The sequence below is a fragment of the Chenopodium quinoa genome, unplaced genomic scaffold (genome assembly GCF_001683475.1).
Source record: "Chenopodium quinoa cultivar QQ74 unplaced genomic scaffold, ASM168347v1, whole genome shotgun sequence".
Lineage (NCBI taxonomy): Eukaryota > Viridiplantae > Streptophyta > Magnoliopsida > Caryophyllales > Amaranthaceae > Chenopodium > Chenopodium quinoa.
In genome coordinates this window covers 3,610,638-3,637,390 of record NW_018742815.1, presented here as the reverse complement: position 1 = coordinate 3,637,390, position 26,753 = coordinate 3,610,638, and the positions used below count along the sequence as shown (strand labels likewise).

Sequence of the window (26,753 nt, the reverse complement as noted above, 5' to 3'; positions counted from 1 at the left end):
AACACACGAATGCAAACAAATCATCCAAACCAATCTCAAAATCTACCAATTGCACAAGAAGAGATCTCCTTAAGGGCTATATGCTATTCTCCCACAATACAAGAAAACACTCAACACGATGAATGTGGACATCCATCCATCCATCCATCCATCCACCATCATACATTTCATACACACATATACATGTTACATCCATAAAATAGTAAGACGGGGATTTGACTTGTAATTTAATTTTAATTAAATAAATTCCAAAAAATGGAATGAAAATTGAAAAATTCAATCCGATGGAATGCTAATTTGACGTCCGCAAGGAGACATCCTTTCTCTCTCCTCTTTTCTTTCTCTCTCTTCTTCTTCCTTCGTCTTCTCTCTCTCTTGCTTAGATACAGCGAAGAACAGCAGACAACCAAGAGAAAAAAAAAGGAAAAAAAATCCCAAAAAAAAAAATTAAAGAAAAAAAAAAGATACTGAGATAGACCCTCTTTCTTCTTTCTCTCTCTATCATATTCTCTTCTCTTATTACTTCTGATATTGATTTTTAGGAGAAAAAAACACTTTGCCCCTTCAAAATTAAAGGAAAATAGAAAAAAAAATCGAACCCTAAAAAAAAAAAAAGCAATTTTTATTGGTGGGTCTCGTAAAACAGAGAAAATTGGGAGCAACCCAGTTCTTAATTCAGTGTTAATTTCAGTTTTTACATCCCAATTTTGAGAAATTTTCTCTCTCTAGATTAATTAATTTAGTTCTGGTGAGTTCTTTTTTCTAGTCAAATTTAGTCTTCTTAGCTCTAAATTTCATTTCTTTTAAGTCTTTACACTTTTTTTTCATTGTTTTATTAAATTATTTAGCTGATCGATTTATTGGGTTTTTCTATTTTTTTTTTTCCTTCTATTTATGTAATCCTCTGCTTTCTAATTATAACTTTAATTTTAATTTACTCTGTTTTATGTATTGTAAAATTGTTTGGATTTATGTTATTTGAAGTTGGGAACTTCTATTTTTGTCTAAGAAGTCGGAAATTTGAGAGTTGAAGTTCATTTTTCTGGAAGATTTCTTACTTGGGTGTTTCTATCTTTTTTGGGATTTGGGTTTTTTAGGGTTCGATTTAAGTTATTTCAATTGGAATTAAAGGTACTAACTTAATTTTTATTGTAATTTGCGCTTTGTGCAGAATGAGTGAAGGTTTAAGTGGGATCCAAAGATTTGGAGTTAACTCAGGGAATACCGCGAAAGCTCGAGGATTTCTTGGAGGCGTCGGCATTGTAGTATGTTAAGTAGAAACGTGTTTTGCTCGGTTTGTACAATACCTTTACTGGGTGTTTTATTTAGCGACTTGCAAGTTTTTATGGTTAAGCACAAAATTGTTTTGGATGCTTTAGTGTGTGGTTGCTACTTTGGAGTATTATGCCTTGAATATAGTCCAAAATTGCTTGGTGGGTCTTCGTTTATTTCGGTTTTTGAACTGTCTTTAGTGTAAAATTTAGCTGGTTTTATTAGGATTCATGTGGTTTTAGATAGTTAGGTTTTAATTGTTGAAGCAGTGATAGGTAATTAAGATCTTTTTGATTATACAATGGTGCCTTCTGGACCGTCCACCCCAATTGGTGGAACCCAATCTGTTAATCCTTCACTGTTAAGGTCGAATTCCGGGATGTTGGGAGGGCAAGGTGGTTCAATGCCTTCTCAAGGGGGTTTTCCATCTTTAGTGTCACCCAGAAATCAGTATAATAATGTGAATTTGCTGGGAAACGTCGCCAATGTTTCATCGCTTCTTAACCAGTCTTATGGGAATGGTGGGGCGAATTCCGGGATTGGTGTCGGGAATGGCCCCAGAGGTGGCCTTGATGTAGGAGCTGAGTCTGATCCCCTTTCTGGTATTGGCAATGGAATGGGGTTCAACCCTGCATCCTCTTATGGTACTTCTAATATGGTGAATCCTAGCTCATCTGGTCAGAGTCAGGGTCAAGGTCAGGGCCAGCAGTTTCCGAATTCTTCTGGTAATCAAATGTTACAAGATCAAGCACAATCCCAACAGCTTGAATCCCAAAATTTCCAGCATCAGCAGCAACAATTTCCTGCTAACCAGCAGCCACAACAGCAGCAATATCGGGGTGGGCTAGGTGGTGTTGGTCCTGTTAAATTAGAGCCCCAGGCTTCAAGTGATCAACATGGTCCCCCACAACAGCAGCAATTGCAGCCTTTAAGAGGTCTTAGTCAGGTAAAGTTGGAACCGCACCAATTGCAGAATATGCGGGGTATGGGGTCTGTAAAGGCGGAGCCTCAACATTCAGAGCAGTCCATGTTCATGCATCAGCAGCAACAGCCGCATCAACAACAGCAGCAGCATCAACAGCAACTCATGCAGCAGATGTCCATGCCAAGGAACCCACAAGCTGCAGCCGCCCATCTTAATCTCTTGCAGCAACAAAGAATGCTTCAGCTACAGCACCAGGCTCAACAACAACAACAACACCACCATCAGTTAATGAAGGGTATTCCTCAACAAAGGTCTCAAACGCACCAGCAATTTCCTCCCCAGAATATGCCTCTTAGGTCACCTGTGAAACCAGTTTATGAGCCTGGGACGTGTGCCCGTCGTCTCACACATTATATGTATCAACAGCAGCACAGACCAGAGGTCAGAACTAGGTTTACGACTGATTTCCTTATGAGCAAGTGTTTTTAAGTTTTTACCTAAATTGGTATTTAAGATTATTGTTATAACTATGCAGGATAACAATATCGATTTTTGGAGGAAATTTGTTGCGGAATATTTTGCCCTGAATGCCAAAAAGAAGTGGTGTGTGTCTATGTATGGAAGCGGTAGGCAAACTACCGGAGTATTTCCTCAGGTAAGCTACTAAATAGCATAAAACGGATTGTTTTTCTGTTATGTTGAATATATATGCTTATGAATACCTTTTAATTTCTTTGTTTGCAAATGTTCTTGCCTTCCCCTGTTTTTTTACATATCCGGAGTTGTTCACAATGAAGCATTATTCTGGGATTAGACTCTTTGTATATCTCGTTATTGTTTGGGCTGCCTACAAGATCCGTAGTACATGACACCTTTATTTGGTGTAATGTTGTCTTTTCTCTCCATGGCTGTATCTTTATCCCTTTATGATTTCATCAGATACTTGTTTCTAGTGTTTCAGTTTTTTGTATCTTTTAATGCTGAACTATATGAACTCTAAATTGTCAGGATGTATGGCATTGTGAAATATGCAAGCGCAAGCCTGGCCGTGGTTTTGGTGCGTAGTTCATTGTCTTCCTTACGACATTTTTAATTGCTGTATGTTGCTGTGTATATGTGTGCTCCTTGCTGGCCTGTGATTGACATTTAAATGATGATCCTTCTCAGAGGCGACTGTTGAGGTTTTGCCAAGGCTTTTCAAAATTAAGTACGAAAGTGGCACATTAGAAGAGCTTCTTTATGTTGATATGCCTCGTGAATATCAGAATTCGTCAGGTCAAATTGTTTTGGACTATGCAAAGGCAATTCAGGAAAGTGTTTTTGAGCAGCTACGTGTTGTTCGAGATGGCCAGCTTCGGATAGTTTTCTCCCCTGACCTCAAGGTTGATATTTTTCTTATTTCCTATTCAAGATCTATGATATACATAATAATAGTACTAATTATTTTTTGATATTTATGATATATTCAAGATATGCTCATGGGAATTTTGCGCCCGGCGACATGAAGAGCTCATTCCTCGACGACTCTTAATACCCCAGGTCATGTACCAATTCATTATTGAATCTATTGATTGTTAAATTTTTTTATTTTTTTTATTTTATTTTTGGCTATATAATTTCCTTTTGACAAGGGTAATTAGCCAAGTACACTTTTCTTCTTTAAGCTACTCTACAGCCTATGTGTATGAATGTTATGACTTGTCTATAGAAGCCTAGAATGTAAATGAAGATGAATTTATCTGTCATCCTTCTCCTTACTGTCCCTCATTCAATCTGTTATTAAGCCCCATAAATAAGTTTATTCATTTTTTTTTCACTCTATTGGTGCTAGTTTTTAATTCAGACCTTGTTTTATACAATTTTGGGTTTTCATGTATAGATTTCATTAGTTTTTGCCTGGAATGTGCTCATAAGAAATTCATATATTGAATTATGGTTGTTTAAGATAGAGTCATACATACTAGCTTATAGATAAACTATGACAACACATTTGTTTGTCGATAATCAGATTGATGTGCCATATTTTGAGTTAGACCTTACCTTAATTTGATTAAAATGATCAATTAAGGATATGGAAAATCTGCGGCGCGAATGTTCTTTTCACTGATGATTGAGCCTTGAGAATCTGCATCAATCCTTTTTATTTCGTGAGGGATGGCTCTCTCAACTACGTCATTGCGTGTTGCAATACACAATCCCCTACACCTCTGCCCCCCCCCCCCCCCCAACCCCACCCCACCCCAAAAGGGGAATTTCTGAAGAATGCTTTATCATGAAACAAGTGGAAACAAATTAATGTAGATTTATGATAAAAGTTGTTTTTAAATTATTGCTTGATTGGATCTGGATTTCTTGGCTGAATTGTTTTTTATTTTTTTGTTTTTCTTTGGATTCTGGTTACGTAGTGAAAAAAAACCACAATGACCTGTTGTTTTACACGTTCCAAATTTTCCTGTACATTGTTTTAAGCTCCCCATCTATTGTAGATAGGTATCTTTTAGTCCTTTTCTGATTACATTTTAGATGTTGCAATCATACCAGAATCTTGAATTTCCCTGGCCCAGTGCACGTAGAAAATAAAAAGTGATACATTTTTATGTAAGGGTTGTAAAGAAAAATCTCCTGTATTGCTTGTATCTTATTGTGCTGTTATATAAGAGAATGTTCCATTTAATTAAATTCTGCCTTTGATTTTCATATGGATTGCATCTTATTCTGCTACCGTATTGCTGATTAGATGCTGAATTTGTGCAGGTTAGTCAGCTTGGTACTGCTGCGCAGAAGTATCAGGCTGCTACACAAAATTCATCATCCAATATGTCTGTTTCAGATTTACAGAGTAATTGTAACATGTAAGCAACTATCTTCCGATTTTCTCAATTGGTAATTGGATCACTTTGCGAGAGAACATTGTAACGGCTATTTTATTTAATTTTCTATTTGTTATATTGGTCTATGTTGGTTGCGTGACAGCTAATTAAAACCTCTTCAATTACTAATGCCTTCTTGGCTTTGTTACATTTTTATGGTTGCATATCCTTTCTTTCTCCTTTTCTCCTCTTTACTGTATAAGTTTAAGCTATTGGATTAATCATTTAAGGTTTCTCTTTGTTATGATGTTTGTATGTCATTTTCATCTTTTACATTGGTGTATGTATATTTCAATCCTCCATTATTGGAGTTTTAGGCTTAATCTATCAGTAATGACCTTCTAGGACCTGTTAAACTCTTGGCCTGTGATCAGATTAGAAGCTTAACACGTACCTTTTATCTGAAAAGAGCAACATTTGCTTACATTTTGGTGTCTGCTTTCCACATTTCTTATGAGGTGGTTAAATATGTCACTAACTGTATTCTATTTGCCTCAAATTCTTTTTTTACAGGTTTGTTGCGTCAGCTCGACAACTGGCAAAAACACTGGAAGTTCCATTAGTTAATGATTTAGGTTACACAAAAAGATATGTTCGCTGCCTTCAGGTATGCTCTGCATGTTATCTTTGCTTTTCATACTAGGATAATGACCAGGGGGATATTGGTTTGAAAATTTGAATAAGTGAGTGCGGCTCTTCCCCCATCTTGAGTTCCTTGATTAATGATATGATGGCTGCACTGCCTTTTGCTTTAATTGACTTTGCTATTAATTTTTTCAGCTTATCTGCTCATCTTTACTTGCAACTTTCATTGTTGGTTGTATGTTCGTACTTCATATGGAGTACTAATTTTCTGCATTTATTAATAATATGCGCTTCTTTGTCATGTTCTGTGGTTTTGTAGATATCTGAAGTGGTCAACAGTATGAAAGACTTGATTGACTACAGTCGATCAACAGGGGCTGGACCAATGGGTAAGATTGAATAGTTATTTATTTTTGTTTTTCTTGTCTGAATCTACCAGCATTTCATGCTCTTAGGTCAAGTGGTTTTAGAGACTCCCAAAGCCAAATTTACTCGTCTTCCCTTTTTACCCACGAAATATGAATATGTCATTGTTAAGTCACAAGCTGGTAGATTTTGTGAGCATATAACAACTAGGGTAGAAAAGATATTAATTTTAAATTGCCTTTGCTGAAGTCGCAAGCTGTTATGACATGCCACCTTAGAGGAAGAAAACAGAAGGCAACGGTAATTTAAAAGATGTAAGCTGATATTTCTTTAGCCAGGCTGTCAGAGTTATATCTTTAATTTGACAATAATATCTTTAATTTGTTTAATATCCTATGGACTTAGCTGTCTTTAACAAGAAAGTGCACTGTTCTAGCTAAGAATGGTTAATGATTACTTATTTCGCATTTAATTGCTTCTTGTTTCTTTAATTGAATGAGGCCCAACATATGTAACATATTCCTTCATTTGTCATGTTGTCAATTTGTTTGATGAATTTATTAGTTAATTTACGTATCTCACTGCCTTCTTTGTTACTGCTGCAGAAAGTTTGGCCAAGTTTCCTCGAAGAACCAGCACATCATCTGCCCTTCAAAGCCAGCAACCTGAAGAGCAGCAGCAGCAGTCGCAGCAACCGCAGCAGCAACATAACCAGCAGCAGTCACAGCAGGCAATGGCTCAGAACTCGAATAGTAATGATCAAGGTTCTGTCCAGGCTGCTGTAATGCAGATTGCTTCTAGCAATGGGGTGACCAGTGTAAATAATAATTCACTCAATGTACCTTCCACCTCTACTTCACAAAGTACTATTGCCGGGCTTCTCCACCAAAATTCAATGAACTCCCGACAGCAAAACCCTATGAATAATGCTAATAGTCCTTTTGGTGGTGGAAGTTCTGTTCAGATGCCATCTCCGGGTGGTTCATCAAGCACAATGCAGCAAACGCAACCAAATCCTTCCCCCTTCCAATCTCCCACACCTTCAACTTCTAATAATCCTCCCCAAACTTCACATGGTTCGTTGGCAGCAACCACCAATCACATGAACTCTGTAAACTCACCTGCAATGTCCAATATTCATCAGCCTGCTCTATCAGGTGATGGAGATACAAATGACAGTCAGAGCACAGTTCAAAAGATGTTACAAGAAATGATGATGAACAGTCAACATAATGGGGGAGGTATGATGGGCATCGGTTCATTAGGAAGTGACGCAAAAAATGTGAGTGGCATATTGCCAATGAGCAGCAACTCGGCTCTCAATGGTCTTGTGGGCAATGGGCCCACGAATAGCAACTCAAGTATGGGTGGCGGGCCTTTAGGGGGCATGGGTGGGGGAATGGGCCAGGCTTCGATGGTTAACGGAATCCGATCTGCTATGGGCAACAATTCTGTTGTGATGAATGGAAGAGTGGGTATGGCCTCAATGGCACGGGATCAAAGTGTGAATCATCAGCAACAAGACCTGGGAAACCAAATGCTAAGTGGGCTTGGAGCAGTCAATGGGTTCAACAGTCTTCAGTATGATTGGAAACCATCACCATAACAAAAGATTATATGAAATGGGTGTGAAAATTTGTTGTCCGGGTTCTGAAAAGATAAATGGAGCTATTTGTGCGGCATGATAATGCAATGATGGAAAGAGAAGAGGCTTCTGTGATTCCTTGTTGCCCTGAGGCAGAGGAGTTTGCACATGGATGGAGTTGAGGGTTTGCGCTTGAGGATGAGGGAGAGAGAACGAACAGAAGAAGGGGGGGGGGGGTGGTTAAACACCACTTTGTACTAATTTCAGAGAGGAGAGGGAACATATAGCGTAGCGTTTTACTATATTATTGAAAAGAATATCTTCACATTTCTCAAAAATCAGCTGTTTTTGGCCTCTCTAACATTGTCTTTCAGTGTTTTAACTCTGATCGTCAAGTGTATACTGCATAGCAATTGAGATTGGGATCGATTGTTGGGAGATGTACAATGAGTAGAGGATTGATCCAATTCACTTGTACAACCTTCTTGTAAGTTTCTGGAGCCTTTGTACACTACTTATATGTCAGCATTCCCTTCAACTCCTAGTTATGTTGCTAGGTGATGTGTTTGCATCTTCAGCAGGGATCTCAGGTTTGCGCCCTATTGGACTTTCTTTGGAGGTTGTCTAAACAACCTATATAGTATCTAAAAGTAAGGTTGAATGTATTAATGCATCATTTATACCGCCTTAGAAAATTTTTGTACCGATGTTTTGAGGTGAAGTGAACATTCCTGTGCTGTGCTGCACAGGTCTTATAGATGATCGTCATACTTAGTGTCATTTAGTGATAGTTTTTATGAAGAAACTAAGTTTTGTTTCATAATAACTCCGCATTTGATCAACAGTGAAGGCCAGACGCAAGTGTAGATTGCAACACAAGCGAAACACCTTTGGGAATTATATCCTCTAATCCTACCTTTGTGTATATTGGTTCATACAAACTTTAAATGTTACAAGTTTACTAATTTTCTATCCAACTTTATACAAGTACTTCGTTTCTATTCTACTTCTAAATTACACGAATGATACATAAGAGTCGAGTTGGACGTAGAGTTTTGTATTCCGTTCTGGTCATAACTAAGCTCTAAACAAGAAACGCGATGATAGTCATTTGAATATTGCCAATGATACCAACTAACGAGCTATTTTGTGCAAATCGATTCGAGGGCGTTAGCCATATGAATTTTAGAAAAGGAATAGGGGAGGGGGAGCCTCATTTTTCGACCCCTTATTTCTAGTTTGGATTATACATCACATATTGTAAATAAATTGAATTATTCTTAACACAACTCAACATGAAGTTTCAATGATTATGATGATTAGTCATAGATCTTGGAATAATGCTTTTGTATGATTGCATAAAAGTAATGCTTCACTTCTTTAAATGTTAATTTTGTAATCCAAATTGCGTGAATGTGTTTTTTATAATTTTTACACAATAAATACATAATGGATGGAAAATATCAGGTGGTCCCTAAAGCATAAAACATAAAAATTATAATTAAATTATAAATATGTGGGCAAGAATTGAAGCATATTCAGAAAAATACTACGGAGTATAAAGAGACAGTTTTTGTCATAAAATACTATTGAGAGGCATTGTAGCAAATTTATTGTGAAATTGTGTATTTGTTGCACGAAATAATAGCAAGAATATAAGTATATAACATCATATTTGGACATTTCCAAGGTGATAAGTGGTTGAAATAAATCGAAATGGACATGTGTAAACGTGTTTTGACAAATCTTACTTTGTTAACGTGCAAGTAATATTAAGTTCCAAAAGAAAGCAATTCGTACTCCATCTGATCTCTCTATATATACTTTTTTTTTTTAATTATGTTTTGTATTGGAAATTTAGATCTCTACATCTTTTAATAATTTTGTAATGTGTTGGTATGTATGAATGACAAGTTAGTGTAAGTGTGTAACAGTGTATCGATATTTTACATGACTGCCTTGAACGAAGAAAGCACATGCTAGTCTTTGTAACAATTACGAATGCTTTATGACTTCATACTAAAAATAATCTCTATTTTTTGGCCTCCATATGTAATCAAATGTGTTGTTTTTGTCATGAATTCCTCTACCTAATTTTCAGACAAAATTGAACATTATTTAACTAAATAACATCATCAATATTTCACTAAAAAGTAGTAGTAATTCACAAGAGTATCATAATTAACATATTTTCTAAACATTCAAAGATATCACATTAATATCAACAAATGATGATATACAAATACTAAAAGCAACTCTTATGAAATAAAGTTGCTTAGTAGTTTTTGTTCATAATTTAGAAAAAGACTGATCTTTTAATCTTAATTAGTACTTAGATTTTCTGTTTTTTAAGAAGCTAAATACTTCTCAATGGTATCAGTCAAAGTAGACTTAGGCACAGCACCAATAATACTCTCTTTTCTTTCTCCATTCTTAAAGAACAACACTGTTGGAATGCTCCTTATGTTGTATTGTGTAGCAATGCTTGGTGCTTCATCTGTGTTCAGCTTGTAAACTGCAATCTTCCCGGTGTACTCTTTCGCCAACTCGTCGATCACCGGAGCAATCAGCTTGCAAGGTCCACACCATGGTGCCCAAAAGTCTACCATCACTGGGACTTGGCTCTCTAGGACTAGCTCTTTCCAACTTGAGTCATTCACATCTTGAACTATAAACATAAACACCAATAACCAAAATGTGGAAAATTAATATTTTGATTTTTTTTTTTATGATAATTAATTATCATTGGGTAATAAATAATAAAATGAATAACAGTGTAATACTTGGTGTCAATTTTTGAACAAAGATTACCTATTTCCTCTATTCTATACCTTACCAAACCCTTAACCTTCACTTGCGTTAGGACTTGTTCACTTCAGCTTAATTTCAGTTCAGTTCAGCTCTAATTAGATAAATTCATTTTCAATTCAGGTCAGCTCAATAAATGTGAACATACCTTTAATTTGTCATTTTATTTTTTTTAAGTGTTACGTAATACACTTTAATTTTTAAGTGTTACACTAGTAAAGTTTAAAAACACTTTTGTTCTCATATGGTCTCCATTCTCAATCTTCTCGTGATTAATTTTTTTCCCCCTCATCTCACATCCTTTGATTTTTAATTAACTATTACATTCACTATATTTTCGTACAACTTTTATTATTATTATTATTATTATTATTATTATTATTATATCTCAAAAACAAAAGTCATACAACCTACAATAAATTAGTGGGAAGCTGAGATACAATCTGGGCCCCCGCTCTTCTAGCTATAGCAAAGCCTACCCTAGTGAAAATATGAGTTGCAGCACGAGCACCAATGTCTTGCGTCGCCGAGAACCTCTGAATCCTCTTCAGCAACACAACAACCTCTTTTTCTAATTCCCCAAGCGAAGAAAAGAAGAAGGGAATAAAATCATATACAATCGCCAGACAACGAGCTTTATACTTAACTCGCTTCATACTTTACTTATTTATTTATTTGTTTGTTTATTTTATTGTTTTTTTAAAAAAAATATCTCAACTACTCTAACCCACTTACCTCTTGTTATAATAAAGTCAATTAAACCTTCTATTATAAGTACCTTGTCATGTGTATGCGCCTTATGGCAATGCCCGGATGTATTATTTAGACACGCTAATCAACAAAGGGCTAATCACATGTTACAGCAAAACTATCTTTTCAGGAACTACAATTTCCTATAACTTATTATAAGAAATACTTAAAAAATATAAATACTACTTACATCTCATATTATTTGCAATTATTTGCAATGATTTGACATAAAATAGAGAGGAAAAATATCTAATCGTTACAAATAATATGAAACTAAAGTAGTAATATGAAGAAAAACTAACCTTGCTTAACAGCTTCACTAGCCTTACAAACAACGCTAGAGTACCGTGCTCGTCGAGGGGACGACACGAAAGAAGGCGAAACCGATGAAGACAATGCCGGAACCGATCTCTTTATACATCGAAAACTCGGGAGAGCAAGCTTGGATGGTGGAAGATGATGAGCATGAGATTTAACAGCAACTGTTCCTACACTTGCTGATGTGCTCAACTGTAAACAGTTTTCTAAAGCCATAATATTTGATGATAAAATGTCACAAGATTTTATTTTATTTTTTTGGTTGGGAAAAAACTATTGTATGAACAACAAGTATGTAATAATAATATTGTGAAGGAAAATGGTGGATTTAGATTTTGTTGAAGTGTGGATAACTTGGAGAAATTTTCTGAGGTTCTTAAGAATGATCAAATTCATGTGGATCACATTTATTTGTGGCCCTTTTCATTTTTTTTATTTTATTTTTGTTTTTTTATAAGGACCACATTGTAATTTCATGTCATTGCTCAAATGGGCTTGTGGTGGCAAATGACAATGAATCAAACGAGGGTAATGAATGGGCAGTGTGATACATGTTGCTTTGCTTGATTGGTTTTGGAAAAAAATCTTGTATGAGACGGTTTGGTGATGAATTATAATAGTATAATTATTGAGATCAGATTCAAATGAGTTATTATTTATGGAGAATTTTTTCGGGTTATTTTTACGTTTTTTTGGTAATGTCTTTCATTTTATGTGTGTGTCACATTGATTTATAGCTAATTTATTTGAATTTACACATGACATACATATGATATCTAATAAGTAGATATCATTGTGTTATGTTTGAATTGATCATATTTTGTAGAAACTTATTTTGAAGGCTTAAAGAGGAACCTTAGTAAGTTACAGGGCGTTTAGTAGGCAGGATAAGGGGATTAGGATAGAGATAATTGGATAAGAAAGAATAGATTTGTTTGATTAGGTGGATTAGACTTACTGAACAATACTTTTAGAGGGGGGGGGGGGGTTTAAAATACACATAAAACTCGGCCTTATGACCTTACCCCACTATATTTACATCTAGCAAAATATGCGTAATAATGAAGATAGGATGAATAAGGTAGTAAAAACGAGGATAAAAAATTGGTGTAGAAGATAAAGTAAACAACATCGTCGTTCTGTACGTGGATGAGTTAGATGAATTTGCAAAATTACTTACAAAAATATTTATCAAAGGAACTGTTCTTTTCAATTCATTTTGTTAAACTTGTTTGGTGAAACAACTTGTTTTTGTTGAACATTTTTTGTAAAATAAATATGATCACTTTACTTAACTATTGTCATGTTGATGAACTTACTTAGTTTATGACCTTACTTTTTATCTTTTTCCTAATCCCCTTATTGTCCTTGTCACTCAAAACAAACATATGAGTTCTTCTATCTTATATTCTCATATCTTTATATACCTACCCAAACTCCCCATTCTAAGCTACTTCCTCTTGGAACTTTGAGGATAAAAAGAAAGATGAGATATACTTCCTCCGTTCTTTTTTTATTGCACCATAAGGTATTTTACGCTTGTCAATGCATTACTTTAGCTATCAATATCTTCAATTATACTTTTGTAAAAATTATAAAAATTTGATATTTGATAAGTAGAGTTCGATACGAATCTAACTAGATCCCACATGACTATATTTTTCCTAATGTATAAATCACAAATGATGGTCAAAGAAAATTAAGTGAATAGTGTAAAAGTCCTAATGGTGCAATAAAATAAAAACGGAGAAAGTAGTAAAAAGCTTGGGAATCAATAAGAAATAAGTTGTTTTTATTAGACGTTAACATGTTTTTTTTATTTATCAAACCTATCAATGCATAATTTTAAACTTAATTCTATCTTCAATTAAAAGAAGAGATATCTATTTTATAAAATTATTTTTTTTAACCAGAATCTATTTTATAATTTAATAGTCATTTCTACAACACTTCTATCACAATTCATCAAAACACAATACTCAAATCTCATGCATTTGAATTTTTTTTAGTTATTTTTAAAATTTTTAACATTTATATATCTTATAAGAAACTACCAATAGTTCTTGTAAAAAAAAAAAAAACTACCAATATTTCTTGTAAAAAAAAAAAAAAAAAAAAAAAACTACCAATAGTTACTTAATAACCAATGACATTTTACTTTATGTTGTTTTCTTTTGTTAATAACATATCCCATGCATTCGTACATTAGCACGGATACACTCTAATTTTAAAAGTGTATACTAATATTGTTGTACACCAAAAAAATTTCAATCATAAGAGCCCAAAAAGAATAAAATCTGTCTTTCGTTCCACTATTGCTCGTCTCAACTAGCCCAGTCGTCACAAACCCCCAACAACCCTCAAACTCACTCTTGCAGTCTTGCTACCAATAAAATAGAGTGCCCTCCAACTCGACGCTCACATATATTGTTTCGTGCTCACGAGCCAGTTGCTAGCTTGCACCTTCTCTCTACTATATAGAGAACACTCTGTACAAATCTGCTATCAAAACATTCAACCCACCCTTAACTCATGTTGAATTTGAAGCACGATATGACCCTAAAATCGCAAGATAAGCTCTAACCAACTGAACTATCATTTCCTTCCCTAATTCCTATAGTTCAAATATTAAAAGAGCAGAGAAAGTACGAGTTATAAGCTACTTCATCCGTTTCTTTTTAGTTTACACATTTTTTAGTCATGTTTGCCATTTCACTAATTCAACCATTAATATCTTTAAAAACTAAGATATTTTTAAAATGCGTATTGTGAGAAATCTAATAAAATGTCACATGACTATATTTTTCATTACACATAAAGCACAAAACATGATCAAAAGAGAGTGTATGAATACTGTTAAAGCTAAAACGTGTTAAAAAAAAAGGGAGGTAGTATATAACTCATGAGTTGTGAGTTATGATGATATGGCCCATAATAACAAGTAAAGGCCCAAACACTTAAAACATTCATAAAAAAGTGAGTTATGTTTCCTCTTTCTACTCCTCTCTCTTCTTATCCTCCGCCATTCCCACTCTCTCTCTCCTTTCTTCTTCCTTCTTCTTCTCCATCATTCTCCCCTAAATTAATTTCCAGAAATTTAATCATGAGTTCCGCTGAACCCACTAAAGAAACCCTAATTTCTACTGACGAACAATCCAATGAAATTTCTTCCAAAACTTATTTCGACATTTATGGACCTCAGGTAATCAATAACCTACTCTCTCTCTCTCTCTCTCTCTCTTTTCTTTGAATTATTTAATTTTCTTATTATATAGTTTTGGATTATGTAAATAATGCTATAAGTTGAATTAATGTGACATTATTTTTGTTTGATTAGGCAAAAGCTGAGGTTGTGCTTAATACACCGGAGGCTAATTCTACTCTGAGTTTGGAAGTATGTTGTTAAATTTATGTAATTCTATTCAATTTAGTTTAATGTAATGTAATTAAATTTTACTATTATGTTGATTTTTTGAAATTTTTGTGTAAGTTTGTAATTTAAAGAAGTTGTAAATTTGATTGTAGGATGTTCAAGGGTTGGTAACATGGGTGCTTGCTGATGGTTATATGCCTCCTTGGGTTTTTATCAAAGTAAGTGTTTGATACGGCGATTATTTGTTACTCTGTATGTTATTCTCGCGAATTCGGATTCTCAGACTCAGTTTACAAATGATTTGTGAATTAGAATGACAATGTGATGAAGGAGACCTATTGGGTATGAGGTGAAATGTAATTCAGGGGAAACTAGGGATGAAGGCTTTTGTTTTGATATAGCCGGTTTTGGCCTAGTTTAGTCTGAGTTATTGCTGTACGGTGATAAATTACATAAATGAAGTTCTGATTCAAAAGTATGCTAGTTAACCATACAAATTCAAACCTGCAAATATACAATTAAGGAGAGAAAAAATATACGAAAAACAATACTATAATGATATATTGTGAATTATTGATTACTGTGTTTGTGGGATGGTATCTGATATAAGATGGATTGTGTATTGGCTTGGGCATGCGACTTAGACTATGATGATAGAAACTTGATTTCAATCTATTAATCAAAGTCTTAATTCCATAAGCGGGGCTGGTTACATGAACCAAAAATGATTATTCCATATAGTCATTTACAAAAGTCTTCCTCCTCCATCCCTTGCGATCAAATACCTCATTCTCATGCAAATCCATATACTTCATATCTTTCTTAACTCTTTCCAACCAAGTCATTTACAGTCTCCTTCTACCTTGTTTAAAGTTAATGTCTCTATCTATAATTAATGTTGCTATTTGTGAAGCATGATTGTAAGGACATTATTCACCAAAACGATATCAACCTCTGCTTCCATTGCTTCAATTTAACATCATCCACCAAAACGATATCATCCGCAAACAACTTATACCATGGGACCTCATCTTGAATGTGAATGATTAGCCTTGCACTTCTTTTTCTACCTCCTAAGTCCTAAATGAGTAGACAACGCTTAGCCAGATTGCTTAGTAGTTTGAAATCTTATTAAAAAGCATAAAAAATCATTTGCATTTATTATAATTGCTGATTTACCTAAATTATGTGGTGCAGAACAAGCCCCTCATCCCGAAAGTCGCACTTCTATATGTTCCAGGTCTTGATGCAGCATTATATATGTCACACACAAAAAAGTTCAGCAATTTAAAAAAGTGTTGCGGGAATCCAAAGGCTGTCCAGGCTTTAAGGTTGGTAGCACTGATTCTGTTATAATTTTATTTTGATATATATATATACATATATATATATATATATATATATATATATATATATATATATATATATATATATATATATATATATATATATATATATATATATATATATATATATATATATATATTGTTTACCTTGTGAGTGTTTTGTTTCCTGTGCTAGCTGTTTATTAGATGGTATTCAGACAATTGATGCCCTTCTGACATGCAAGTTCAAAAGGAAAAGAGATGAACCTGATTTAGCCCCCAAGATACCTAACGAGTCTTCTGTGAAAGGTATCCAAAGTCTAATTGTCTCATTACTTTTAAAGATTATAGAGTCCACTCGTAAGCCTCCTTTAGCTATCTCATGGTTCTCACCTCCATCCATCTCTCATCCTTTGGTCATTGTCTTTTTGATTCCTCCTATGCACCTGTTGTGCAGAATGTTTATTCATTTATGCTCTGATTGTCTACTGATTGGGTAGATGATTTCATATCAAGATGTTGGTTACTTTTTTTTTTTTTTGGGTGTAAAAATACCTTTAAATTTAAATCGATAAAATAAATCCATGAGATGTAGAAACTGCTGATTGAGCCACACAATAAGAAAAGTTAAAATAAGTGCTATCCATTTCTTGAAGACTATAGCTTTGGTGGATTGATCTGAAAAAAGCCTTAGGAAATATTTTACCCTTGCAAGCAAAAAAGCTATAAAATTGATCAACTTTAGGATGGGGGTTATGACCATTAGTGAGTTCTACCGGCCTCAAGCTTGGTTGCTGGCATCTGTGTTGGTTCGTGATTGAAAAGTTTTGCCTGGACGCTGAAGCCCAAGGGTCTTCTGGCTGCTGCCTCAGTGCTTAGAAAGATCTGTGCAAGGTGTTTCCAATGACGTGAAAAAAAAGGCTGTGGTTACGTTAATATTATTTCTGGAATCTGTTTTTATACACAGAATTGATGAAGCATTGTGGTCTGGGCTGACCTTTGATCTGGCTCCAGGACCCTTTTCTTGCAAGCCGAATTTTTTTCAATGTTGTCAGATATTAAGTACATGGTGGCCCCCATTCCTGTTTGGCTTGGAATTGCTTTCGATAAGCTCTAGCTGCTCTACAATTCTATTCCATATTTGCTTAAAGTACAAGGTGTATCCTAGAAGCTTGTTTACTAAGCACCAGCCATTGAGGCTATTTTAATAAAAAGAGTTATTGTGGGGACCGGGCCTTTGTATAATTTGCGGTATCTGAGTAGTAATTGCCTATTTGACCTTGAGTGGATTAACAGACAATCTAAATTGTGTACTTAAACTTCTAGCTGTTGATTTAGATTCTGTATTAGAGTTTTTTTCACTCTCTAGAACCTTGGTTTTGTGCTATTTTCTGCATTTTGTGTAGCACGAAATGATCATTGTTTCCGATGCTAATACTTGTCCACAAATACAGAAATGAATACCATTCTAAAAAAATTATCCCCAACTGAGTTCATGAAGAATATACCATTCCCTCTGACATATTACACTCTCACTGCAAAACAGCTGGAGGATAATGGATATTGCCTCAATCAACCTGGTAATGCTCTGTTTTCCTTCTATATTATACTTTGTTGGAGGATTGCCTTTTGGTTGATTATATTGTGTACATGATGTAGGTTTCTGTTCTACCCTCCCTGCACCTCCTGGGCCTTCTCCTTGTGAAATGTTGGCTCTTGATTGCGAGATGGTAAGATGTGACATAGCTGTCTACTTTGTGACAATGTGACTGCATGTAGCTTTTCTGTTATCCGAGGTTTTTATTCTGTCACAAGTGTCCAGTTTCATCCTTAAGCATCTTCAAAGTCATGGGTGATGTTTATGAAGTGGGAAGGCAAATTTTATTTTTTGCTGGTCATTGTCCCAAAGAAGTTCCTGTTTTGTTTTACTTCTTCTCTGTTCTCTTCGCAAAATAAAAGCTTGATGCCACCTTTCTTTATGTTGGATGGACCTTTGGGCATGAATATTTAGTTATTTACGTCAGGATTCCGAATTTAGATGAATGCTGATGTCTTCTGTTCAGATTCTTAGCTAATAGTCACTAGTCACTCAGTTATTATAAAGTTTACTCATTATAGGAAGATGATTTGTGCAAATATGCAATGGTTCGTCAGTTGAAGGGAATATGCTAACTCTACTAGTAGTTATAAATTTTTGAGGCCAAGGGGCTTTTAGAGGTATTATGTTTGTTTGATCTTTCTTATGTGTCATCCTTTAAGTCATGAAGTGTAGAGACTGTAGAATATATTGTCATTGGTAACTGTTGAATATTTTTTTGTTTTTCCTTTATGGGTTTGATATGCCTTGCTACTATAAATTTTATCTTGCACTTAGCTTCTAAATACATGCTGTTTTTCTAGTGTATCACATGCAATGGATTCGAGCTGACGCGGGTGACCCTCGTAGATGTTGAAGGTCAGGTGCGTTCTTAAAGTATCTCTATGATCCGTATGACCACACATTGTAGCTCCTTTGAGATCTCTTAAATAATTAAAAGTTAATGTCTCTATCTATAATTAATGTTGCTATTTGTGAAGCATGATTGTAAGGACATTATTCTTTTTAATACTGGTTAATCCCTGATTCTTTTCTTCTATCTGCCTTATGCTACATAATTCCAGGTTATGTTGGACAAGCTGGTGAAGCCATCGAATCCAATTACTGATTACAACACAAGGTATTACGACTCAAGCTGTCTCTGATTCATGTTTTCTTGTTGTGCCTATGACTTCTTTCTTTCTTTTATTTTCTTATATTTTTTTGGGGGGTGGGTTGCTATTTGCAGATTCTAGTGTCAGAGTTGCCAGTGTTAATATTTTTTCTTTTTTCTTTTTTTTTCGTTAGCTACTGACATATGACCCCTAATTTTTTAATTGATTGGGCCGCTGTATGTTTATCTCTAAGCTACACAGTACACTTACAGAAATCATAATATTTACTTAAAAGTTGAAAGTAGCTGAAGTTTCCTTAGCCCTTAAACTTAATTTAGCGATCAAAATCCTTTAAGATTGGGGTTTTGTTTCAGTCATCTTTGGGCTCTTAATTGAACTATTTTCGGATTATCAGTTGCTGGAATAGGGAAATGGTGGTAGCAACTTAAGGTACTTTCCAAAAGATGTGTTCCAATTCCCCTTTTGCTGGTCCAAGAGGTTGATGCACAGTGCATAATTGGGATGAGATCACTTTGAAGGTTGCTTGCATTTTTTAGGTTCTCTAATTTTTTATTTAATTTTTTTCTTTTTCAATTTTTAATTACTCATTTCTGAAATAGTTTGTGTTTCTCACATTGGTATAAGATTATTAGCTTTTAGGGCCTAATACCTAACAGCTCTCTTCTTTTTTTTTTTTTTTTTTAAAATTTATAATAATAAAATAAAATCAATAATAGGTGAATGAAAAGTTAGTTTACAAATTAGGAGTCCTTGATGTTTGTTGTGAAGAAAGCATACAAAGACACCCAATTACTATTTATTTCCGAAATCAAATAACAATTAAACCACCATCCACCACAGGGAAACTAAATAGTACCTATACCGTAGTTGGGAGTAAGAGAAGATGTACAAAATCTGTACTAACCGCATACACCAGGAATTTGCTATAAAGGAACTTGCGATGGTAACTTCTTAAATCATCTAGAGTAGGTCTGATAACTTCCAAACCACGTACACCAAGAATTTGCTACATTGAAGGGAACTTCCAAACCCTTCAATGTTCAATTGCAATAACTTTACTACTAGAGTAGGCCCTATAGGGGCAAATTCTCAACTCCCACAGAGGCGAATTTCCTAAAGATGTTGAGCCACCTAACAATGAAGGAAGATATGCAAGCTAAGGTCACTGTTGGGACTGCATAGCACTGTTCCTAGCCTCGAAGCTCATGCAAAAGCTTGATGTTTACAATAATGTGTAGCCTTCTAAATCATCTTGGCACTTTGGCAGCTCTAAAACAAGGGTATGATAATGGCCAGGTTAAAAAATTCAAGAAGAGACTTGCAAGACAAAATATTTTCTAAGTTTCCCCCTTTTGCACTATCAAGTCACTATTCTCAGATTAATACAAGTCTAAATTTCCATCAATTGCTCATCTTTCTTGCCATAGGATAGCCTTATTCCGAAGCCAAATGATGAAGAATAGAAGAACATGTTGACTTGCTGACTCAGGATCATCATGAAAATTAAAGGCAAGGATTGACGATGAAAACATATGCAAAATGATAGTTTAACTGCTCGTGTCCCATGATATAGTGCCTGGTTCTCATTTTTCATGGTAAGTAATGGTAGTTAAGGGAGTGTAATACTCTTAAAAGTAAGGGTATTATATGGGAAAAGTTAAACAAAAACAAAAAAGAAGTATAAAATGACATTTAATGAACTTTGGTTATAAGAGTATTTTATACTCCCTCTGTCCCTAAATTACATTCCTCTTTCTCTCTATTATGTGAGGAATAAATGCTAAAAAGAGGAATGTAATTTAGGGACGGAGGGAGTAGATAAGTAATTAATGGCACAAAAAATTGGGGAATTAATGGCACAAAATTTAATGAAGCTTTGGATATAAGAGTATTTTATAGATAAGTAATTAATGACACAAAAAATTGGGGAATTAATTGTAGTTAAGGGAATTAATTTGGGGTTGGTTCAAATGGGAAAGGTAAACAAGTAGGTGTAATATAGTAAAATTTTGTAATATAAAATAGAAATATTAGAAATAGGCACAACAATTTGGGATACCCGAAAAGGAATACAAGCACTATATTATGGGTCGGAGCCTTGGAGGAAGTATATGACTTTAATTGAATGGTTGTAGTTGAGTTTGACACCTTGTCTTCTACAGAATCATGATCAACTGATTAAGATTAATTCTGCTTAACTACACATTCTGAGGAGATTTATTCTTATTCCTTTACACTTAGTTCTTTAGTTCTGCAAAATGAAGGACATGCTTGGTACATGGTACACACAAGCCAAAAGGTTTGGTACACATGAGCCTTGTAGCATTGTTTTCTTTCCCTCAATTTACTGGTGGGATAGTTATATTGCCATCTTGCTATTTGAGATACTTTGCCCATTCTATTCCACATCTTTGTCTGATTTTAGCTGCATCCTAGTATCCTACATCTATTTGCTGTTGCATTTTAGTTCATATAGAATAATTGATCTTTTTAAGAGTTTGATAGACATATGAAATTAGCTAAGTAAAGTCTCTTGCAATTATTTAATCTGTATTATCCTGGTGTCTATTGTATTTTACACATAGTGGGCTTTATTTACCTAAACTTGGTGACAAAGAAGCTCAAGTATGTCTGGTGCCCCAAACATTTTGACCTCTTTCTTGATGTGGAAATTGGGATGTGCAAAATACTCCACTATTGATTTGCTCAAGTTTTCCTTCTTCTTTCATATATGTACCCCATAACCCCATTTAAGAACTATGTTTCATGATATTGAAATTAGAAATGCTATTTTCATATGTATGTATTCCCACACCCTCTTTTTAAGGTGTGGGAAATGGGATGTGCAAGGTATACATCCCATTAATGATACATTTTACAAGAATATATCACTAATCCACTATCATCATATATGGTATTATTTTTGATCTTTTTTCTGTTCATGTAAAGATTTATACAAAGTATATGGAACTTTCTAAAGCGGTCAAGTGGAAGCATCATAATCTGTTTTTCTTTCATATTCTGAACTATGCTTCAATTTGTGAAATAAATTCACTGATCTGACTATTTGGCAACACTTTTTTTTTTTTTTTTTTTTTTTTTTTTTCAGATATAGTGGAATCACGCCAGAAATGTTGTCTGATGTATCTACTAGTCTTCAAGACATTCAGGTATGATATGTTTTCCTTTTTTCTATTTCTTACTGGATGCTTAAAGTGGCAGCGATATTGTTGCTGATGCTGAGTTGAATCTTGTTTGCTTTCCTGATACAGGAAGAATTTTTGAAGCTTGTTTATAAAGAGACGATCTTGATTGGGCACTCATTGGAGAATGACTTGTTGGCATTAAAAGTGTCACATGATTTAGTTATTGATACTGCAATATTATACAAGCATCCTCGTGGGGGCTCATATAAAACAGCTCTTCGGGTGCTTGCCAGAAGATTTCTTTCTAAACAGATACAAGATTCAGAATGTGGCCATGACAGCATTGAGGATGCAAGGACAGCTATGGAACTGGCTTTGCTAAAGATTAAAAATGGCAAGTGCATCTGAATCATTTGCCACTTTTTTCTATGCTTTCTCGCGTTCTCTTCCATTTTCTCCTTTTCACTCTTCTTTGTTTAGTTCTGTAACTTATTTCTATACTTTTCTTGTTTTACTTTTCATGGGTGGTTCTTTTTGCCGATTCGTGTTAGATCAAATCATTTTGGAAACAAGGCTTTGGTGTAGCAGTAGTAGTTGTTGTTGTTGACTTGTTGTGATGGTGCATGAGAGAGTTCTGACATAGACTCAGTCTTGATGTCATCTCTACATTTGTATGTTTTACTTGTACCCAGCACATGCTATTGATAATGTTTCTAAAACTGAAATTGGGCTGCCTCGGAAGCTTTATTTGGAGGCTAGGTTAGGAGAGCTGATAAGTTGAGTCAAAATGCCTCTAAATTTTCTTTTTCACGTTGCTCTTTTAACCAGTTTTGTTAAGTTTGCTCCTAGGTGCAACATATCGTTTTCTCTGGTTACTATCTGCTGGCAATTCTGTTTGTCTACTTCCTACACGTCACATATAATATCTACTTGTTAATAAATTTATCAGGTTCAACATATCACCTTCCCTTATCTCTTTACCTGCCTTTATACTGCTGTTAATCAACCTCTTTTATTTTATTTTTTTTGTTGGAGAGAACAAAATCCTGCTTTGAGAGAAAATTCTTGTGGTAAGATTATATGGGACAACCCAATTAGAATATGAGTTTTGTCGTGGCTTGGAGGAATATCTATCCACACAAGAGTAATTATGTGCACATTTCTTGAGAATACAACAGATGTTTCATATTAGCCTATCTGAGCACATGGTTACCTGACCTAAAATTTGTACTTTGTCCTTTTCTTAATAGATGCATCATAGAGGAATGACACACATACCAAGGTGAAGGAGAGAGAGTGTGCTAATTTACATATTTGCCCATGTGATTTGTTTGAAAGAGAGAAGGTAAAGTAGGTGCATGTGAGTTGGTCACCACATCTATGAAACAAAGTTGAGGACATATAAAAGTAATTTCACACAAAAAAAGTTTCTAAATAGAGAAAAGATGCATCTATTGAGAAACATCCCTAAAGGGAATTTGATGCATCTATTAAAAACCGAGGAACTATAATTTTTCAACTTAGTCATCAAATTATATTTATTATGTGGCATCGCTTCGATGTCCTACCTGCTTCTTTGATTTTCATAACTAACCTTTCTTTTCTGTTTGAATTTGGATATTCTACTTCTACATAAGCAGTTTGTGAAGTTTCTTTCTTATGACTCATACTTTTACGTTTTCCTGATTTTAGGGCCTGATTTTGGCTCACCTCGACAATTTTTGCGAAAGAAGCTTCTCAATGTGTTAAGTGAGTCTGGCAAAACATCATCTTTCATTGATGATATTTCGATTGTGAAGCGTTATTCTTCTGGGACATGCCATGCATTTCCTGTCTCATCTGATGATGATGCACTATCTAGAGCTTCAAAAGAGGTTTTTAATATCTAATGCAGTGCCTTCTCTTTTATTTTTGTGGGTGGCAGAACTTCTGTATTGAGCAATATTTATGCATTTTCCAGGTAAAAAATAACAAGGTGCACTTTGTGTGGACTCAGTTCTCGGAAATAAATTCCTATCTTAAAAAACAAGCTGACGACGACGAAAAATTTAATGCACGGCTTGCAGAGTTGATGGCATTTCTCACTTGTCAAAATAAGTCTTCTGCAAGGAAGGGAATAAAGTGTAGTTTACCTTCAACATTCAAAGAGATCCTAACCCGTACAGATTCCAGAATTTACAAGCTCTATTCTAATCTACCTGTGAATAGTATGTTTATTGTATTTACCGGTCAGGGAGACACTGCAATAATCCACAGGTAATTTTTTTGACAGCTGATAAAGTATTCCTCAACCCTTTTCTGCCATATGTCATACTACTTGGTAAAAGTATGATATAAAACCACATTATCCAGCTATCAACAATTGCCAATGGTAGGCAGTGCTTGTTTGTTGGATGTGCCCACACCAGCCCTTTCTTGGATAATATAAGACTAGTGAGTTTGCTGGAGAACTATAACGATTGTGTGATTAATAAAAATCTTGCTTTAATGCTATAGTGATTGATCATTGATGGCATTCTTAATTGGTTGAGTCTTGTGACAGATATCACTGTTAAAAGAACTGCTCTCGTATCTTACATATTGTGCTTAAACCACTGTTTTCGTTTCCTAGTGTCAAGAGTTTCAACTATAGTGGTCCTACTATTAGCCTAGCGCCTTTCATGTTGCTCTCTAATAGTCATACATGGTGAGCCAATGTTTGTAGCCTTACCCTTGGAATCACACGATTCACACCAAGACTGGATCTCTTATTTGGGGTGACAATCAGGCATGGCCTGGCTGCTATTTATCCTACAAGAACTAGCAACAGGTCAGACATTTAAAATTCCCATTGGATTATAGCTTGCAGTCAGAATGTCTCCGAAGGGATTAGCATCTGCCTTAGCCCTTATGATATGGCTCTAGAAATGGGGCTAAAAAGTGAATCTATGTTAGAGACCTCTCTCTCTCTCTCTCTCTCTCTCTCTCCTTTCTTAGCTTTCATTGAAGATTAAATTTTGCTTATGCTGTTTTGGAACAACTTTCTTATGATGCTTAGTTACCCTCTTCATTGCACCTCTTTAGCCTTTGGACATCGGCAAATTTGTACCGTAATCTACATCCATGCTACTTACTGACTTACATCATTTTACTGGGCTTTCATCATATTATTTGACCATTTTCTCATTTGCTGCTGCTGTCAACCTCTGATCATCCCTATTTGCTTGAACATATTTTTTCTTTCACTTTAAAACTTAATTTTGATCCAGCCGACGAATATAGTGATGTGTTTAAATTTTAGGATTTTTCGGTCTAATCTTTTGGAAATGACATCATATTGGAATTTTCCCTTTCTGGAGATGGTAAATTGTAGCAAACTGATGAATCATACTGCTGTTTCTTTGTATTATGTTCGACATGGAAGTTTCCCTTTGTCTGATGTACATTCTTCTGCTATGTGTACTTGCAGATTGCGAAAGATGTTGACAGAAGAATCCAAAACCGAAGTATGCCGTGAAAAACTCATTAAGGTCTTGGAAGAACTCCAGGCCCAGGCTGAAGTAGGTCTGTGTTTTGTGGGAATAAAACATTGATTTCTAATTGTTAAACAGGATGTTCAACATCATGTATACCATTTGTAGATGTAAAACCCAGAATGAAGAGCACTATCCAGAATTTTATAATATACTAGTTTTGTGCCCCGGCGATACCCGGGTAGTTTATGGACTTTTAAGATAAAATTAACTTTTAAATTGAAAATAGAATTCTAAATTAACTTTTTTTCTACAAAGTCAATCTATGTTTATCCAACGTGGTACGATACTTGGCGACAAATTAAAACGCTAAATGATGTTGTCTTGTGGCCTAATTATAAATTTATTATTTGGTATTTTATCGAAAATATAACTCTAAACTAATAATCTTATTCTAAAATTCTATCCTAATTTGATTGAAAATAGAATTCTTACCTAATTTTTTTATCTTATGAGATCTATCTAAGGTGGCGCGACACTTTGACGGTTTTTTAATCATATGAAGTCTATTTAAATCTATCTAAGGTGGCTCGACACTTGGCGAAAAGTTGGAATACCAAGTGTTGCTATTTCGTAACTTGGCTAAAAGTTTAGCTTTATATATTAGTTATATGATTATGAATACTTTTTTTCTAATTAAATTTGTTTTTATTTTTAAGTAACATAAATTAGAACGCATCTACAAGGAGAGAAAGGTTAGATTCATTTATGACTAGGTTTTTTCTTGCAAAATTTCCCAGACATTTAGCCAGTGAATACATAAAAAAGAAATCCAAATATTATTATGTGCTATGTAATTGAAATTAATAATAAGCATCTTCAGTTCAAAAATAAGGTATTTCCTCCGTCTCTAAATTACATTATTCTTGTTTTCCTCTATTATGTGAGGAATAAATGCTAGAAACAGGAATGTAATTTAGGGACGGAGGGAGTATCTCATAACTTAGCATATTACGATAATTGTGTATGAACACACTACATTTAAATGACCCTTGTCATGTTTCATAGAGGTGTTAAGACCACACCCGATCTGAAATCGACCTGAAAAAAAGTATTCCGACTCGTGTGGATACATTAACTTAGCATGACTCTACTTTAAAAATTGACCAGATTTGACCCAATCTAATCAAACCATAGGATCATCCAAGTTGGCATCTCTAATTCTTCATCCTAATTAAAAGATTTGTTGGTGATTCCATATTAGCC

At 34.7% G+C, this 26,753-nt stretch overlaps 3 protein-coding genes across 3 annotated transcripts; 2 read left to right on the top strand and 1 right to left on the bottom strand.

Annotated features, from left to right (window-relative positions):
- Positions 1 to 272: 272 nt before the first annotated feature.
- LOC110725785 (transcriptional corepressor SEUSS-like) lies at positions 273 to 8,602 on the top strand. Its single transcript, XM_021905253.1, has 10 exons — positions 273 to 748; positions 1,172 to 2,638; positions 2,733 to 2,852; positions 3,206 to 3,254; positions 3,365 to 3,579; positions 3,668 to 3,736; positions 4,952 to 5,049; positions 5,581 to 5,674; positions 5,972 to 6,041; positions 6,624 to 8,602. The coding sequence occupies exons 2-10, from the start codon at positions 1,574 to 1,576 to the stop codon at positions 7,622 to 7,624; spliced, it is 2,781 nt and encodes a 926-aa protein (XP_021760945.1). The 5' UTR covers positions 273 to 748; positions 1,172 to 1,573; the 3' UTR covers positions 7,625 to 8,602.
- A 1,161-nt stretch (positions 8,603 to 9,763) lies between these two features.
- Positions 9,764 to 11,865, bottom strand: LOC110725784 (thioredoxin M-type, chloroplastic-like). The gene is made up of 2 exons (XM_021905252.1): positions 11,464 to 11,865; positions 9,764 to 10,271 (listed from the first exon to the last, which is right to left on the bottom strand). The coding sequence occupies exons 1-2, from the start codon at positions 11,693 to 11,695 to the stop codon at positions 9,952 to 9,954; spliced, it is 552 nt and encodes a 183-aa protein (XP_021760944.1). The 5' UTR covers positions 11,696 to 11,865; the 3' UTR covers positions 9,764 to 9,951.
- A 2,551-nt stretch (positions 11,866 to 14,416) lies between these two features.
- LOC110725783 (small RNA degrading nuclease 5-like) lies at positions 14,417 to 25,789 on the top strand. Its single transcript, XM_021905251.1, has 14 exons — positions 14,417 to 14,681; positions 14,817 to 14,873; positions 15,005 to 15,070; positions 16,050 to 16,183; positions 16,374 to 16,486; positions 17,632 to 17,757; positions 17,837 to 17,907; positions 18,578 to 18,637; positions 18,839 to 18,894; positions 21,999 to 22,059; positions 22,162 to 22,429; positions 23,728 to 23,909; positions 23,996 to 24,291; positions 25,484 to 25,789. Exons 1-14 carry the CDS (start codon positions 14,463 to 14,465, stop codon positions 25,605 to 25,607), a joined length of 1,833 nt encoding a protein of 610 aa, XP_021760943.1. The 5' UTR covers positions 14,417 to 14,462; the 3' UTR covers positions 25,608 to 25,789.
- Positions 25,790 to 26,753: the final 964 nt, after the last annotated feature.